At 39.1% G+C, this 17,584-nt stretch overlaps 1 protein-coding gene across 1 annotated transcript in view; it reads left to right on the top strand.

Annotated features, from left to right (window-relative positions):
• Positions 1-17,011, top strand: part of DHX35 (DEAH-box helicase 35) — a 29,541-nt gene extending 12,530 nt beyond the window's left edge. Inside the window, exons 13-22 of the mRNA XM_005422247.2 lie at positions 1,943-2,067; positions 2,513-2,567; positions 7,849-7,944; positions 8,293-8,387; positions 8,966-9,043; positions 10,159-10,288; positions 10,989-11,070; positions 11,628-11,699; positions 13,655-13,766; positions 16,145-17,011. Coding sequence (XP_005422304.2) covers positions 1,943-2,067; positions 2,513-2,567; positions 7,849-7,944; positions 8,293-8,387; positions 8,966-9,043; positions 10,159-10,288; positions 10,989-11,070; positions 11,628-11,699; positions 13,655-13,766; positions 16,145-16,189 — 890 coding nt within the window. The 3' untranslated portion in view covers positions 16,190-17,011. The remainder of the gene's footprint in view (positions 1-1,942; positions 2,068-2,512; positions 2,568-7,848; positions 7,945-8,292; positions 8,388-8,965; positions 9,044-10,158; positions 10,289-10,988; positions 11,071-11,627; positions 11,700-13,654; positions 13,767-16,144) is intronic.
• Positions 17,012-17,584: the final 573 nt, after the last annotated feature.

Genomic DNA, 17,584 nt, shown 5'->3' with positions numbered 1-17,584 from the left:
TAATGGACAAATGTTATAAGGTTTATTTTGTTTTTTTAACTTATCACTTCTACTGCACTGCAGATACTTTTGTCTAACAGGCTGCTGTTGTACATACACACACACGTTTCTATTATAACTTCTAAATTCTTATTCTTATATAGCTTATTCTATATAACCTCTACACTACATATATATAACCTATATAATCTATATAACCTCACCCCTGCATTATAAACCCTTCACTATCTTATCAATACAGTTTCTCACTTACTTAAGGCATATTCTTACTTACAACTATAGAAACATAAGTTTATGATGTTTCTGTTTAATGTCTGTGTATTGTATTTTTACATCAGTTTAAGCTTCTTCTAAGGTTGTAAATAAAATTCTTCAGAATCTGTAGAAATTTCTATTTTTCTGATTCCTACAGTTGTTCCTCTGGCTTGTTTAGAAATACCTCGTTCTTATGTGCTAGGTGTTAGAAACTGAATATTTTTGTGACTCAGAAGCACAAATGGGGCAGAGTCAGCAGTTGCAGACATGAAATATTGATGCAGCTCTTAAAAGTGGTGAGCTTATGAAGAAGTTTGTTCTTTAAGGATTTTGGTTTCTGAGCAGTTTCAGCTTTTTATACTTACCAGTATTATAATCTCTCTTCTCTCTCTTTATAGACCTTGCATTTAACAAAAGGGCTCTGGAAATCCTTTACGTAACTCAGAGAAAACTTTGTGTCTCTTTTTTTCCTAGGAATAGCTGCCAACCCCAAATTCTTCCCTTGAATCAATGACCCTGGCAGTGCAGAAAAATTGCTGTTATAAATAAATCTCTTGGCTACCTCACACTGTCCAGAGAGCTGCAATCAAAGTGTCTGTTCTCAGCTGCTTAATGAGAAAAGGCTTTGCAGCTGAACACTCCCATTGCTGATGGGCTTCATGTCCCCTCTACTTTTACTGGAGCTCTGAGACATTGGAGATGAAACATTTTTCTTTAAAATGTGTTTGTGCTTGCCAGCAATTGCCACATTAAACCAGGCCATGATTTATGCCCTGAATTTATATGTATCCAGCAAGAATCAGGAGACAATATCTGCTACAGAATATCCCAAGCTTACATAGCTTTGTGAGTGTTTTACTGGAGAAACCGTGACTACACTGAAGATATTTTTGTGTGCTCAAGAGCTCAAGGTCTAGGGAGTGCTTTAAGAAGTGTTTTAAAGGAGGAAAAAATAAGAAAGAAAAGGAGAAAGTGCACAAAGTGAACAACAGCAGAGAAACAGCACTGTCTTTGTCCTAGGAAAGGTTTGAGATAGAAAAAGGTTTTGTAGAAATTAAAATAGTTTGGGTGAAAATAATGTAGAATGTGCCTTTTATTTTACTGCAGAACAGTTGGTTAGTGGAAAGTTTTATCCTTACATGGAGTATTTTTCCAGACTTGGATTTTATAGTGAATGTGATTTTAAAAAGGCATTGTTAAATAAATTGTTTTTCCATCCTTAATCTTTATTTAAAATATATATTTTAAATTATTTGAGTAGTTACAGAAATAGTGTTCTTGTACTGAAAGCATGCTGCTTTGAAACTTTTCCATGTCTCTTTAAAAATATGCTTTTTTTGTAGTATTGCACCCTGCCTTTTCTTTTCTGACAAAACCATTAAACAGAAGAGAAACAAAACATTTCCAGATTTCTGTGAAGAATTTATAACATTTCAAATTGAAATGTGTGTGGGTGAACTACAAAATCAAAACTGTAGCCAAAACCATTGAATTTCTACTTAACTAAAAGTAATGTAAAATAAAGTAATTGGAGAAAGATCATCTTTAGGATAGAGATTGTCTTTAAACAGCTGTTAATTGTCCACATGTGATAATTTAAACTTGAAATGGGTGCGATTCTGTCGTGGTGACTGCACAGAATGGGAGCTGAAGCTCAGTCCCCAGCTGTGTTTTTCTCCCCCCACAGAGGAGGACTTTGAGAAGCTGCCCAAGTCCACGGTGCCGGAGATGCAGCGCAGCAACCTGGCCCCTGTCATCCTGCAGCTCAAGGCTCTGGGGATTGACAACGTGCTCAGGTTCCCCTTCCTTTCGGTGAGTCCCAGGCTCTGAAGGCTGCCAGCTTTCCTTGGGCTGAAGAGAGATCAGGGGATGGCTTGGGGATAGCCACAGAACCATTCACCATTGCCCTGCTGGTTTGGAAAGTGTAGCTCATTGTCCCCTGTCAGGCAGCACTGTGTTCCTGGGAACCAACAGTGCAAATGTGTGTGTGACCACTTAGAAACAACCATTTGTATTCCAGAGTTTGATGTTTCAATTGTTGAGAAGTCAGGAAAGTCTTAAAAAGACAAACTTCTACGATTCTGTAGAATTGTTAACTGCAGTCCCTTTGCACTGAATTTATGAAGGAGGATGAGTGTGAGAGCTCTTTGTTCATTTTGCAGCAGAGAGTAGGTAGTTAAGGATTTTGCAAAAGAGGAAGGTCTGAATTCATGTTCTGTGCTGATAACTTCAATCAATGCACATTTTCTCTTCACAGCCACCCCCTGCACAGTCGATGGTGCAAGCTTTAGAGTTGCTGTATGCTTTAGGAGGTGAGATTTTAATGCTTTGCTTTATTTGGAGCTATATTACAGGAGTTGTGAAAAAACCCTGTAATTTGTATTTGGTGATTGGATGGACATTAATACAATTTGCGTTTCAGAACTGTGCTGTGAGAAAGAAGGAGAAACACAGGTGTGACTGGTGCAAACTTTGGTTGGTGGGTTTTTAGAGTGTACCTTAGTCTCTTCTGGATTTACTGTCTTTTCTTTTGGCTATTTCAGATGGATAAGCAAACAAACAGCAGCAATGGAGTTTAAACTAGAATTTAACTATTTAAATTGGGCAAATGAGTATTTTATAGATATCTCTATTTCCTTGCAATTTAATGAAAGGAAACCACCTATTTGTTCTTGCTAGGAACAGGGCTCTGAGCTGATGAGGGTGGTTTTTCCCTGGCTGATCCTCTTTGTGTTCCTTCAGTCCTTACAGGGTGGTATGAAGGTAAAAATGGAGTTTGGACACTAATTAGACAAGTAGAGGAGTCAGACACTAACTTTACCTGCACCCAGTTAGATAAATTGTTACATACCTAAGACTTGGTGTGGTGGTCTTTTATTTCATGTTACTGTGCCAGCAATGGAAACATGTAACACTTGCAGATAGAAACAGAAAAAGTTGTAAGCAAAGGTTTGACTGTAATAACCCAGACTTTATCAAGACTGATAGAATTGCAACTTTGTTCCTTAGTGGGACTTTGAAAAGCACAGTCTATCTTTTGTAAATTTTCCTGTTGACACGTTGCAGTCATTATCTGATTTTGCTGTGTGTGTGCTGGAACTCTGCCTAAGCATTGTGAGTCAAATGTGATGCCTGAAACTGGTAGAGCTCAGTCCCTGGAGGCTGTGCATGAAACCCCAGAGAGAGTGTGATAGTTTTCAAACTGCCTCCTTGCTATGATTTTGAAGGTTTTACTGACAGAAGTTATTAAGAGCTAATTTAATTACATTTTTTTAAAATGAATTCTAGTCTTTTCTCTGCTCTGGATGCAGGATGGGCTGTGGCTGAAAGGCTACACCTGCTGTAGTGTAACACTCTTCATGTTTGTGCTGTTGGTCCGGCAGCTGAGGCAAAGTTCAAACCCACAACAAGTCAAACTGTTCTGATTCTATTAGCTGTGATTACAGGATACAACCACTAACAAAAACCCCTGATCATCCCTAAAACAAGCACATTTTCTCCTGGATGAACTGGAACTATGTTTCTCAAGGCAGTGTGTGTGGTTCAGTGAACAGCTTTCTGGCTTTTCATGCTTTTAAATGCATGCCACTTGCAAAGACTCTGCTCTAGTTTTAGTATTGAACTTGCCTGTTATGGACAGGTCAACAGATACACACAAACTTGTAATGAAAAGAAGACATTAGTCTGACAGATCTTGAGAGCGTAATTCAAAGTACTTTTCTACTATTTGGTTACTTAAAAGTATCTTTTTTAAAATTCTGTTCTCTTACTAATCACAGCTTGTTCTCCAATTCATTGGAGTCTGAACAACACTGTTGGCATATGGTTTGGTTTTAGGTGGTTCTGTGAGGAGCAGGGACTTGGATTTGAGCCTTATGGGTGGGTCCTTTCCAACTTGAGATAGTCTTTGATTCTAAGCGTGTTCATTCTGCTTTTATTCGTTATGCTGCTGTTGGCTACTTTTAACACTCAGATCACACTGTAGTAATATGTTTTTATACACAGTTTTCAACTCCTTTTTGTGTGGTGAGTGGGATGCCTGCTGCCTAATTTTGTTTATACAAAGAACTGTTATATTGTTGAGGTTTTTTTGACAGCTGTGTAATCTTTTTGAATGCAACAAACTAAACAAAACAGAAACTTGATGTGAGGCCAAGTAGTCAAAACTAAGCTGTGTTTGACTTCAGCTCCTTGTTTGTAGCTAATTCAGAGTTGACAATGTTTGCTCCATTAATGTAAACATGAGGCAGCATAAAGGAGATTGTGTAAGTTTTGGAAGCTTCCAGAGGTTTGTGGCTGTTTTTAGACCACTCACAGATGCTGTGCTGTAACTTGTGGCAGTCTGCTCTCTTTTTATTCTCATGGAGCTGTAACTCTGCTTGGCCAGGATTTTGCCCTGTGCTGGTTCAGTTCCATCTCGCAAAGGAGGGTTTCACTTAAGACACTTGGTTCTTGGCAACCTCTGCAAGCTTGGAACAAGGACCTTCACAGTGGCTCAGGAATGTGTTGCAAGGATGAATTCACAGCCAAAACCACCTTAGGGAAATGGAGAGGAAAGTTCAATAAACTCACTGATTAGCTGGATGATGTTTTGGCAGAAGTGTTCTTGCTCATGTAGCTTCAAAGAGCTCTTATTCTCTTGGCTGTACAGCTTTGGAGCAGAGCAGAGAAGTGCTGATCTTGGTGTTTCAGATGGAAGGAAATGTGTGTGATACTCTTCAGTTTTTGCAGAAGTTTAACGTGAAGTTAAGTTTTAGGTGGTTTATTGCAAAGATTTTATATAAAGTGCAGAGGTGAAGCTGCCCAAACATTTGCAGGTGCAGTGAGGATTAAATTTCTCTTGTGCAAGTAGGAACATGAATTTCATCATTGGCATTGCAGCCACATCCAAAAAGGCAGTTTGGGGTCAGCCCCTCTTGTGCCAGCATGGTGCCAACTCGTGCAGAGGAGATGCTCCTAAGGTGAGATAGCTGTGTTGAATAAACACATCACTGTTTGTAGAGGGATTATTTTTACAGTGGTGCAAACTGATTACATCAGGAATATCTCTCCTCAGCCTTCTCCTTTGATGCCATTTCGAGAGTCTGAGTTGTCAGTTGGAGTTTATTGGTTTTAAGCATAATTTAAGAGGTAAATAAGCAGGCAAAAAGTGGCTTTATTTTTAGGGTTATTTGAGGTCTTTGTTGAAGATTTGTGTGAGAGTTGTCACCTATCAGAAACAGCCACTCTACCTAAGTTTAAAAAGGATAGTTTTAATCCCTCAGCCTGTCACATACTAGTAGTTGTTACTTGAAACATTTTAGTGCCATGGTACTTGAATAATCTCTCCTGAGCCCATTTAACTAAAATCTTTATAATATCCTTTTTTAAGATCTTTAATTTCCTGTATATATATGGATTCAGTGATTGCTTCCAGGATTATTTGAAGGAAACTTTCACCTATTCCAGACTAATATCCATTGCAGGCTATATTCAAGATTATTACTACAAATAGATCTGTGCACAACCCGTATATAGATCATGCAAAATTGTATTGACATTTGTAGGATACAGCTGAAGCCAAAGGATTTTGGCTTGGTGCACCTGTAGAAAGTGGTGCATAAATATATGGAAATTTCTCCTTTTTCCTACTTAGGAATGCAGTTGTCTTTCTGTAGATGAAAACCTATCTAAGCTCTTAGTTGTGGTAGAACTTAAACTTCTCATATGGCACTAGTCAAATGAAAGCTGTCATGCCTTAATTTTTGCAGGTGCTGTGACTTTGTGTTTAAATGTGTTAGTTCACCATTGCACAAAAGCTGCCTTTGGTACCTGTTTCTGAGGAAAACTCTGTGACATTTTGTGAAGAGCTTGGTAGTTTTGTTGGACAGTGTAGGGGTGTGTGAGTGAATCACTACATTGTCATCAGTTGGTAGCATATCAAAGAATAAAACAAACACTGGCTGGGGAGATCTGTGGGTTCAGATATGATTACATGAGTTATAGGAGACCTCATTCCTTGACCTGATTTGTGGTTTTGCTTTTTTTCTGTGAAACAGAGCTGCAGTGCAGCTGTGGCTTTGTTACACCACACAGTCTGACAAATATTGTGTTTATATAATGTGAGAGCTGTGGTTGTGTTTCCTCAGGTCTCTTTGCTGTGGTTGGTTATGCAACCTGCAGTGCCCCAAAGTCCTGCTATTGAGCTCTCACTCACCCTTGCTTGTGCAGCCTTTCTCTTGTGCTTTACCTCTTTGTCATGCCACATACAACTTAGCCTCTTGAAGTTTTCTCTTTCAGTTTTTACTCTTTGCTGCCTTTCTTAGCAACCTTTTTTTCCTTGCTGTTGTTCACTGTGTATTGTGTTTTTTTAATTCTATGTCCTCTTGCAAAGGAAAGGCTTTTCCATTTAAATCTTTCCCTGAAATCTCAGCATACAGCTCAGAGTTAGACTGTGACCTGTGCTTCGCATGGGTCACCCTTGCTGCAGGGGTTTGACTGGAGGGAGCCAAACCTCTGAAACAGTAAATGTTCAGGGCTGCTCAAGGTTGCTTTGGCCATCACAGATCAAGCTGTCAGGCCTCCCTCCTGTGCCATCTCCAGGGAAAAGGCTACAGCTGGAGCATGACTGGCAGTTGAGTGGATGATACACGAGGCAGACTAACTGTAGGAAAGCTTCATCAGCTGTGCATCTCTTGTTTACATAATAATACATTATTTTTCTCCCTGACCTAAGTAGATGTGTGTGGTGGTGTTTGCAGGAGTCCCAAGATGAGGGAAGAGATGAGAATCTTAACTCCATGTTTCAGAAAGCTGATTTATTATTTTATGATATATTAAAAGAAAATTATATATTAAAACTATACTGAAGAAAGAGAAAGGATTTCATCAGAAAGCTAGCAAAGAAGGGAATGGAAATGGAATCATAATAAAATCTTGTGACTGACCAGAGTCCCAACACAGCTGGACCTGTGATTGGTCATCAAGTAGAAACAACTCACATGGACCAATCAAAGATGCACCTGTTGCATTCCACAGCAGCAGATAATTATTGTTTTTCTTTTCCTCTGAGGCTTCTCAGCTTCTCAGGAGAAAAAAATCCTGGCAAAAGGATTTTTCAGAAAATATATCTGTGACAGATGTGCTTAGAAAAATGACACCCTACCATCAGCAGTGCTTCCTGTTTCTGCAATAATGCCTCTTCCATGTTTATCCCCATTTTCATTCTCATCTGCTTTACATCCCCATGAACAAAGATATTACTAAATATTTAAAAAGAGGATCAGAGGTCTAACAGCCAATATCCCATCTGGCCATGGCATTGACTTGGACTGCAGTTTTTTTAAAAATTATTGACAGTAAGAGTGAAACTTGGTCAAAATTAAAAAACTTGTGTGTTCAAGTATTTTTGAAAAATAAATCTGGTGACCTATGGGAGAGTAAATGGGTATCATGGATTGCCTTTAATCTAAGTGTAACATCCACTTAGCAACTCTAAGGTGCATTTGCTATATTTTAGCTTGGAATTCTGCTCTTTAGTACAGTTTAAGTGTAAAAGAAGCCTTGCTGTGCTGTTTTGCCTGTGTCCCAGCTGCATTTCTGAATGTGCTGCAGGTTTGGACATGCACTGCCGGTTAACAGAGCCTCTTGGGATGAGAATAGCAGAGTTTCCTTTGAATCCCATGTTTGCAAAGATGCTTCTGGAATCAGGTAGGAGGAAAAAGATCAGTTTCTTCACAGTCATGTAGTAGTAATGCATTGCTAGACATTTGCTAAACTCAAACTACACTTCATCTTGGTGTGGTCTGCAGTGAAAAGAATTGGTTAAAATTTCAAGTAATTAGTCTAAGACATTTCACAGTCTAATAAGTCTAACATTTGTCTCTTTAAGTTTTCCACTGAAAGCATTCACTCTTATACTAAAAAAAATCTAGGAATTTATGTATTTTTGTTTTAAATACTATAAAAAACATATTCTGCCTCTTTTTAATTTTATTGTCTATGGTGGTAAATTGAATGGAAGATTTCCTTTACTGAATTTCTCCATTTACTCTTCAGGAAATTTTGGCTGCTCCCAAGAGATTTTGACAATTGCTGCCATGATGCAGATTCAAAACATCTTTGTGATCCCTCCAAATCAAAAAAACCAAGCTGTAAGTTCAGTTGTGTCTCCTCTTCTGTTTGTTGGTTCCACATTTCTAGACTTCTGGCAAGTTTTTTACTGGTGCCTATTACAGACTGCAACTTTGTTTGAAAATAAAATAAGGTCTGGAATTGTATCTGTTTGTTGTAGGTAAAAGGAGAAACCAAATAACAGGGGAACCTTGGAGTCTTTTAGTAGTGCTAAAAACCTCCTTCTGAGGTCCAGGAACATGAAAGGTTATAAACCAATATTGGTCAGTGGAAGGGTTTGCAAAAAAAAAAATCCCCCAAAACCTCCCCACACACCATTTCCTTTTGAGATGAACAAAACAGGAAAGATGTAGCAAATTCCTAATAGTCTAATTTTAATGAATGGAGATTCTTTATCTGTTCATTTTTCCAATTTCAGTTTTAGAAGTGTTCCTGAGTTTAGGGGGGCTAGTAAATTATTGCTGTTGCCTAGAGGAGCTGCCCTAGATGGTCAGAATTTAACAGTGCCCAGGAAATACAGAGCTGAAGGGAACTGGGCATGTCAGACATGATTTCAGCAATAATCAGTCTGCCTATAATGGTATTTCTTGTTCTGCAGGCCAGGCAACACAGAAAGTTTGCTGTGGAGGAAGGTGATCATCTGACCATGCTGAATGTTTATGAAGCCTTTGTCAAAGTAAGTCAGTTCAAGTGGATGTGGATTTGCAGGAGTGGGAGGAACTTGAGGTTCTCATTTCTGAATCTGGAAGTTTTGGATGCAGAAATTTCTCAAAGCTGAGGATTTACCAAGCCTATCAAGTAATAAGGCTACATTAAATGACTCTCTGGTCACCATTTGCCACAGACCTTCCACAGTTCCTCTGAATAAGGAGTAAAAGAGAATTTTGTTGGGGCACAGCATGGAAATCTTAAGGGTAGGCAGCTGTGTTTTCAAGGAGATAGGGATTTTGTCTTGGGGCTTGGGGAAAACAAATGTCCAAATTTCCAATGAAATTAATATTTTCTCATGTTTTACTGATGATAATCTGCATTTAATTCTAGCATTCTTTTTTTCTGGTGTTAAATTAACTCATTGATCATCATACCCTGAGGTCTAGCACCAACCTTAGTACTGCTCTGTAAGTTGAGGTTTATTTAATAGTTTTGAAGTTGCTACACCTATTTGGGAGAAGTATATTTTGCTGGTATAAACCACTTCCGTAGTAAAATACTTGCAGCAGTGCTGAGTTGAAGCAGTACAACCACCCAAGTGTTCAAACATGACTTTTTTTTCCCCAGCCACAAAGCATCCAGGCAGGCACCAACTGAAGTGTTGCCCTTCACACTTTCTGTCTGTGTAATGCTCTTAGAACCAGCCAGATGCAAAAGCTCTTGGAGGGACTGCTGGTTGCTGGAGAAACAGCTCTTTGCAGAGAGAAGACCAAGGAAAACAGCACTGAAAAGGTTGTTTACATTTTGAGGTTGAAAACAGACGAGTTTATGATCTGAGAGAATTAAATGGAATGACTGATGCTCTTCTCTTTCACCACATATGAAGAAATGAAGCATATGTTTGAAAATACTCCATAGCATTTGATCTGCTGCTATTTACAAGTTGGTTGTGACATGGTTTTTAGTTACTAGTGTTGCATACCCTTGTTAGTTACTCTGTAAATAGGTAATTTTCAAGGAAAACCACAAGAAATGTGTTGCAGGAGACCAGAATTAAAACAAAACAAGGCTATCCAAAAGAGTTGGGTTTGCTTTGCTGATGGTATCTCATTGCGATTTTTTTCTCTTCTCACTGTACAGCACAGCAAGAGCTCCCAGTGGTGTCAGGAACACTTTCTGAACTACAAAGGGCTTGTGAGAGCTTCTGTTGTAAGAGAGCAGCTGAAAAAACTTCTCGTCCGCTTTAAAGTGCCAAAGAAGTCCAGTGAAGGTGATTTTTTTAAGGTCTTGTCCAATACATAGTGAAGGTAGTTTCCAAACTGTCAGTTTGCTCCCTGCTTTTCTTGTAAGCTTTGAAGTATTTTTATCCTGGCCTCAAAATAATGTTAATTTAGACCAGATTTTTTTTCCTAAAAATGGCTGCAGATGAGCACTTTAGCCTATTTGTACAATTAAATTTTAGTCCAGTCTTCATTAGTTGAGATTTCCAGCAAAAGTTTTAACCACTGATTATCTATTTAATGGACAGATTTTCCAAAAGACTCATAAATAGGTCACCCTGTTCCCTCTTTGTCTTTTCAAAAAGGCCATTTTTGTTCAAAGTGCTGTTCAGCCTTTGGGATGTGATTTCCAGCTGTGGTGTGTGTGTGCCTGAGTACAGGGACTGGTTTTTAGCACTTGTCTCTACCTGCTCTGAAAAATCAGCCTTCAGTGCTCAGCTGTCACACTGGGCTGCTTTAGGAACTGTGAACCTCTTCACGGAGACACAGGTGGCAACATTCATTTTTTAGGCAGCAATTTTTGCTTTGCTGTGAAACTGAAGTCAAAAGGAATTGCAGGGTTTGTCTGCTCTCCTTCCTTTGCTGTCAAAGCCTGCTAATAATCTCAAACAACTTTTCAGAGTGTAAGTGGTATTTCAGGGATTTTTGCCTTTCCATTGACTCATCTTACAGGAAAATTCTTTTTTCCAGGTGATCCAGATCCTGTTTTGAGGTGCATAGTTTCTGGATTCTTTGCTAATGCAGCTAAATTCCACTCCACAGGAGCTTACAGGTGACTATATGCAGTTTCACTACAACTGGTGCTTGGTTGGAAAGCTCCCCTGATGAATAAATCTAAGTTTAATCAACAAGCAGATGTTTCTCCTAATTTGCAATTAGGAACATGTGCCAATCAATGCACTAAATATTTGAAGTTCTGTGTTTGGAAACTGCCTCAAGTGTTTATCTCTTCTCTTTGGCAAATATAACTAAAATTATTAATAAGGAAGCTGCTACTGGTAGTCGTTAGATTGCTTTAAGTTAAGCAATACAGTTGTAGTGCAGTAGTGTTATAGCACACTCAGAGCGCTGAGTAAAAGCCTGAAATGCTACTTTTTCATTTAATGTAGATAAAACTCTTTTAGAACATCTAATTATTGATTGTTCCTTTTGCCAGCATTTAAGCCTTGTTTCATCTGTTCATTAAATGCAAATGTTGTTAATTTACTCCAGCCCTTTCATTCTTGCTTTTATTAAACTGGGGAGCTATTTTTTCATGCTGGGGCAGAAAGGAACCAAATGTTAAGCAATAAAGAGAGGCACAGTCTGATATAGTATCTTGTTTTCAAGGACTATCCGTGATGACCACGAGCTCCATATCCACCCCAGCTCAGTGCTGTATGCAGAGAAACCTCCACGCTGGTAAGTTAGAGCTGCTTCCTCTTCTTTGGGGTTTTTTAAGGGATTTGCAGCATCCAAATTAAATTGCTTCTCTCCATCAGTGGAGGAATAGATGTAGAAGGTCATAGTTCCCACAGGGAGAATCCAGGTAGTGTTTCCTTTGCAACATTTTTTGGGAGTATCCAAATAAATAAGGGGAATAGAGTGATGTTTGACTGTCAAAGAAACCTGCAGAAGGTGGAAAGCAGAGCCAGGTGACCCTGTTTAGTGAGCATCACATCTTGCACTACAGATTGTTCTCCAAATAGTCTCTGTACCTAAACAGAGCTAAGGTTAATTTACTGTATTAGGCCTATTAAGAAATATCCTATCAAACAGGTGTCACTGACATATTTTCTGAAAAATACCTTTGCCAGGATTTCTCCTTCTGGGAAGCTGGGAATCTTTTGCTCCTCTGGAATGTGATTGGGAGAATTGTTTACCCAGCATGTGAATTGTTTTTAATTAATGGCCAATCACAGCCAGCTGTGTCAGACTCTCCGAGTCTGTCAGGAGATTTTATTATTCATTCCTTGCTAGCCTTCTGATGAAATCCTTTCTTCAATTCTTTTAGTATAGTTTTAGTGTATCATTTTCTTTTAATATAATATATATCATAAAATAATAAATCAGCCTTCTGAAACATGGAGTCAAGATTCTCATCTCTTCCCTTGTCCTGGGGACCCACAAACACCACCACAAACAGGTGCTGCAGAAATGGTAAATGGATTGCAGGGAAAGGGCTTACACATAAAAACATGATGTGAAAAGTTATGGATGTGGAGATTGAGGAAAGAACTGGCTGTGCTTCCCATTAGCTGGGATGTGATCATTCCATTTGCAGGTCAAAGGTCCTCAGATAAGAAACAGAAATGTGTGTGGAGCTCTCAGGTCAGCTTGATCAGCCTGGGGTATTTGGACTTCCATCCTGCACTGCCTGCTGCTGAGACTTAGAAGGATAAGCTTGGCCTCATGTCATCCTGTCACATGGGAGTTAACTTAGTCAGAAACCTAAATTCCAGTGCTGCTGCAGCCTGGGCAGCCATCCTCGACTGAGGGCTTCAGTTCTCTCTCTGCTACAAGTGTATAGGAAATGTGTTTCCATTCTGGTTTGTGTTCCTTTGATTTAATTTTAGCTGTGTTAGTTGCCATGTCTCAGGATGCATTTGGCAAAGAGAATTTTGGACTCTTTCCTCTTTGCTTTTGAGAGCTAAATACCAATTAATGAGAAACCACAAACCTCAGGTGTTTGCAGCTCTGCTCTATGTAGAAGGCAGATGGTGACTTAAGGATTTGATAGCTGCCCCTTCAGTGCAGGAGTTTGCACTTCTTGGGGAAAAAGACCTTACCTACTGAAGGTGACCTCAGAAATAGATTGTCCATGCTGGCAACCTGACTGTGCTGGCAGTGGGGATGAGTCCCATGGTTGGATGTTCCTAAATCTCTTCCCAGGAGATGTTCTGGCAGGAGTTAAAGCTGATTTCTTCCTCTGATGCTTATCTCACCTGTCTGCAGACTGGCGCCAGGGATAGTCATGCTGGGGTTTGTGCCCTCCTTGTTGTGGGTGCAGGGCTTTGGTGCTTTGGACATTTTCCCTTCTGATATCACAGAGTAATTCATATTCTGTCTTCCAAAGCATCAGTTGTGAGTCCCCCTTGACCCTATTATAAGAAACCTTTCATGTATACCTGGCACCCATATGGTCTGGTAGTATGTGAGGTTGTTTTTATGGCAATCTGAAGATTTTTTAATGTGGACAACTCTGATCAACCAGAGAGAAAGAGGCAGGAGGCTGAATTACAGCTTAAGGACTCTCTTGTCACTCTGTTAGTGCCACCTCTGGCAGCATATTTGTGAAACTGTCTAAATATGTGTTAATCATCTCTCCCTCATTGCTTGACAGCAAACACTATTCATTTTTGTCTCCTTTCTCCCAGGGTAGTCTACAATGAAGTCATACAGACTGCTAAATACTACATGAGAGATGTGACAGCTGTGGAATCCTCCTGGCTCTTGGAGCTGGCCCCTCACTTTTACCAGCAAGGAACGGTACGGAATCGCCATAAAGGCCAAACGGTACCATTGCTGCTCAGCAGCTCTTGTGTCTGACCTTTCTGAGGGGTTATGTTCTGCTTGGTCTAATGGGACAGAAATTAAGTTGGCTCTGGTCATTGTAGTGGTTTTAACAAAAAGGAAGAGCTTAATAAGTTGATGCATGAAGTGTTTTTCCCTATGATCCAGCCAATGGATCTCAGAGTTACAAAATGAGATCTATTTGCTGGTGAAGTTACATTTACCATGGTATCACTTTGGGAAATGAAGCCTTCAGCCATTCTACACTTCAATATAGGCCTTGGTAGTACTTCCCTGAGCAGCACTGTAGGTAGGCAGTGGTCACACTTTGCATAATAATTTTAGGAGAGCCTTTGCATGCTTTGCAAAAGTTTGTGAAAATCCTGAGCATTAATTATGTTTGCTGCAGAAGAATCAGTTCTAATCTATTCAAATGTGAATTGGCAAAGAACAGCTGCTGTTTGTGCAAAGCTTTATTGCAAATTGCTGTGTGTGACACAGATACCTTTTATTTATAAGTATCTTTTAGTTGTTGTCACCAATCTCTCAACTGTCCCATGTGAATCTGTCAATCCAGACTTATTCACTGGTCATTCTGGGAACTGAATTAAATATTATCTAAATGTTAGTTCAGCTGGGGCTGTTGGTACCACATAGCCTATAAATACTGTACAGATTACCAAATTGATCTTCTATTTGAATTTCCCTTGGTACATTAATATCTACTGAGCTTTGTATTTTACATTAATGAAACATTTCCAAAATCTGAGTGAGAAAATGCATTTACATAACAGACCTATGAAAAAGGTGGTGTGTCTAATTTATACATCTGCTTCACTATTTGACTTCTTGGAGAAGCTAATGTTTGTTTTATTTACTTGAAGTTTTGTCAAAATGGAGAATCCCGTGGTGCAGGGGCCGCCTTAGGACACCTCTGTGGTTACAGTTCCCAACAGTTTGGCATTTGTTCATGAGATTGACTTGAGAGAGGGTTTTTTATGCTCATCTTGGATAATTCATCTCAATTATGCAGACAATTCCCATCTATAAATGGACTTGCTAAGTAGCTGAATATTTTCTGCCTTTTTCCTATAAGACATTTGACAAAGGCAGTGATTCCCCTGTGGGGCAGAGCCTTGAGCCTTCAGCTGCTGGGAGATGATCTGCAGACATGGTGTAAAAAGGAGCTGAGCCAATGTTGTATCAAATCTGCTCCTGCAATAATTAGCCCTTTGACTCACATATTTACAGTTTGAACATAATTTACATTTAGCAGCCCACACCCACACAAAATCCTGTTGTGACCTCTCCATGGGCTGAAGTTTGGGGTGAGGTTTTCCTTTAGGTAGGTGGTAGCAAAGAGGACTTATCTTGAATGAAGGAACATGTTTTTCACGGTAGTGCTACTACTGCTCTAGATATTTTAGGAAATTACATCAAAACCCAATCTTTACCAAATTTTTTAGCTTTTGATCAAGTGAAGGCAGTTTGCAGTGTGATCTAATCATTGCTTTCATCCTAAAATAAATGGTAGCTTTCAAGAGTGGTTTTGAGGAAAATTCTCTCTTCCAGCCTGGTCAGTTATCCATATCAGCCAAAAGTCTTGGGTGTCGTTATAAAATGTTTGAAAATTAGAAATATTTCTTTTGTGTAAAACTTTCAGTCATACATGTGAAATTTGAATAAGTGAACTGTTGCAAATCACACAAGTTCATGTTAATTTACAGATATTCAGACCCTTTTTCTACTGAAGGATGCATCTTTGTGAAAATCCTTTGTGAAAAGGAGGGAAAGGTTTTACTCCTTTGTCAAGTTAAAAACTAATTACCACTGAATAGGACTCTGTTAAAAAATGTTCTTCTACAGCTTGATCTCAGTTATTTCTCATTCCAAGTTTTGCAGAACTCTTTTCATATTTCATTCCACATTTGAAGGTCTTTAAGGGCACAGAGGTTCCAAAGATCCAGTGCAAATACAGTTGTTAAAATCTTGTCCTTCACATACATTCTCCTGGTGCTTTTTGCAGATGTATTGTTGGGAACACATCTTTCTGTGCATTTTTACACCTGGAAAATTGCTTCCAGTGGGAAATTGTTCCTGTGCTTGCAACTAGTACAGAAGAACTAGGAGTTATTTTATTGCAAGCCAGAATATCACTTTGGGGTACATGTGGGTTTTTATTTAATGGGTTTATTTTAGTCATGTCAGTAACAAGCAGAGGTTGGATGGGTGTGGATATTTGTGTTAGAATTTATTTAAATTGTGATTAAGGATAGAAAGCATTGTAGTTGATTTTTTTCCTAATTTTTGGTGCATCTGCTAAGCAGTTTTTTTCTTCTTTTCTTTTCTTGCAGCATCTTTCCTTGAAAGCAAAAAGGGCTAAAGTAGATGACCACTGACATAACTTCAGTTATTGTGACATCAGAAGCAGAACCTACCAGTGATTTCAAGCTGGCTACAGTCCATTCAGCAGTCAGTTCATTAGCAATTTGATCTTCCATCAACCTAAATGTTTAAATGCCTGCCAGGATCTGTAGGGGTTTATGCATGACCAGTACATTGTAAACCTAGAGCTTGCATTGTGGACATTTTAATCTTTGCCTACTTGACCTCTCTTGTTAATCTGGGCATGTTGCTCCTTTTAAATAGGTAGAAAAACAACTTAAAAAGTAAGAGGACATACAGGACCACAAAAAAACCTGAAACCTTCAAGAAAGAAACAGATTTCCTGGAGTGGTACTGCCTTATGAGCGTGGGGAGTAGGGTACCCTGCCTCCTGTCACCCAGAGCACTGTGACTTACACCGGCCAAACTGAGCCTGGCTCCTGCCAGCAGGAGCTCAGGGCAATCAACTACCCCTTGAAATGCAAGGTGCTGCCATGGAAACATGGATTTCCTGTTGGACCATCCCAAACTGGTGCAGCTTGTGCTCCCAAGCAGTAAAAGTGTCCTGCCCGAGGCTGAGCTGGCCCAGCTCGCTGTGCTGAGCAGTCCCTGGGGACTCACATGTCTGGGTTCTGCTCATGGGAGTTGCTCTTTGGGGAGGGGGAGAAAGAGCAGCTTTCTAGTATTTTTAAGATGGATTAATTTTCTGCTCAATCAGGGGAATAAAGATCTATGTTCACAATCAATCAAGTTCACAGACAGGGCTTTACTTTTCTTTTTTATCCTATGAGGGAAAAAATGTTGACCTTCCACTGGCTGGAAATACCAGTAAATTTCATTGGAATCTATGTTCACAATCAATCAAGTTCACGGACAGGGCTTTTCTTTTTTATCCTATGAGGGATAAAATATTGACCTTCCACTGGCTGGAAATATCAGTAAATTTCATTGGGGAATATCATGGAACTCTGTTTTTAGCCTCTGTTGATCAGCAAAGAAGGAAATGTTCTATACTTTCCTATAAGGAACACAGTCCTTTATTTTTATTTTATTACAAATCTGTTCTTTGCTGCTTGGGACTTGTTTTCCTCTGTTACTGAGGAGAAGGATGCTCTGAACAGTTGCTGCTTTAATTGGGATTCCATGGCTACTTTTCAGTAAGGAATTATGCTTGTTTGTGTTTTAACAAGACAGCTTGGATACACATATTTATTTATTTCCATTTTCCATTTTTACCTATTGATATTTATTTTAGAAAGACATCGCTTGAAAATTTTATTTTTGTAATTCAACTGATTTGATGAATGTGTTTTTTGGCATATTAACTGTTTTATTTTCTTAAAAAAAAAAGGATGTAAATAGGCAAAAATTTCTACATAGAAAAAATGCCTTCCTCATCACAGGACTGC

Source organism: Geospiza fortis, unplaced genomic scaffold, assembly GCF_000277835.1.
Source record: "Geospiza fortis unplaced genomic scaffold, GeoFor_1.0 scaffold188, whole genome shotgun sequence".
Classification (NCBI taxonomy): domain Eukaryota; kingdom Metazoa; phylum Chordata; class Aves; order Passeriformes; family Thraupidae; genus Geospiza; species Geospiza fortis.
The sequence above is the reverse complement of the archived record's forward strand: the minus strand, read 5'-3'. Positions and strand labels throughout refer to the sequence as shown.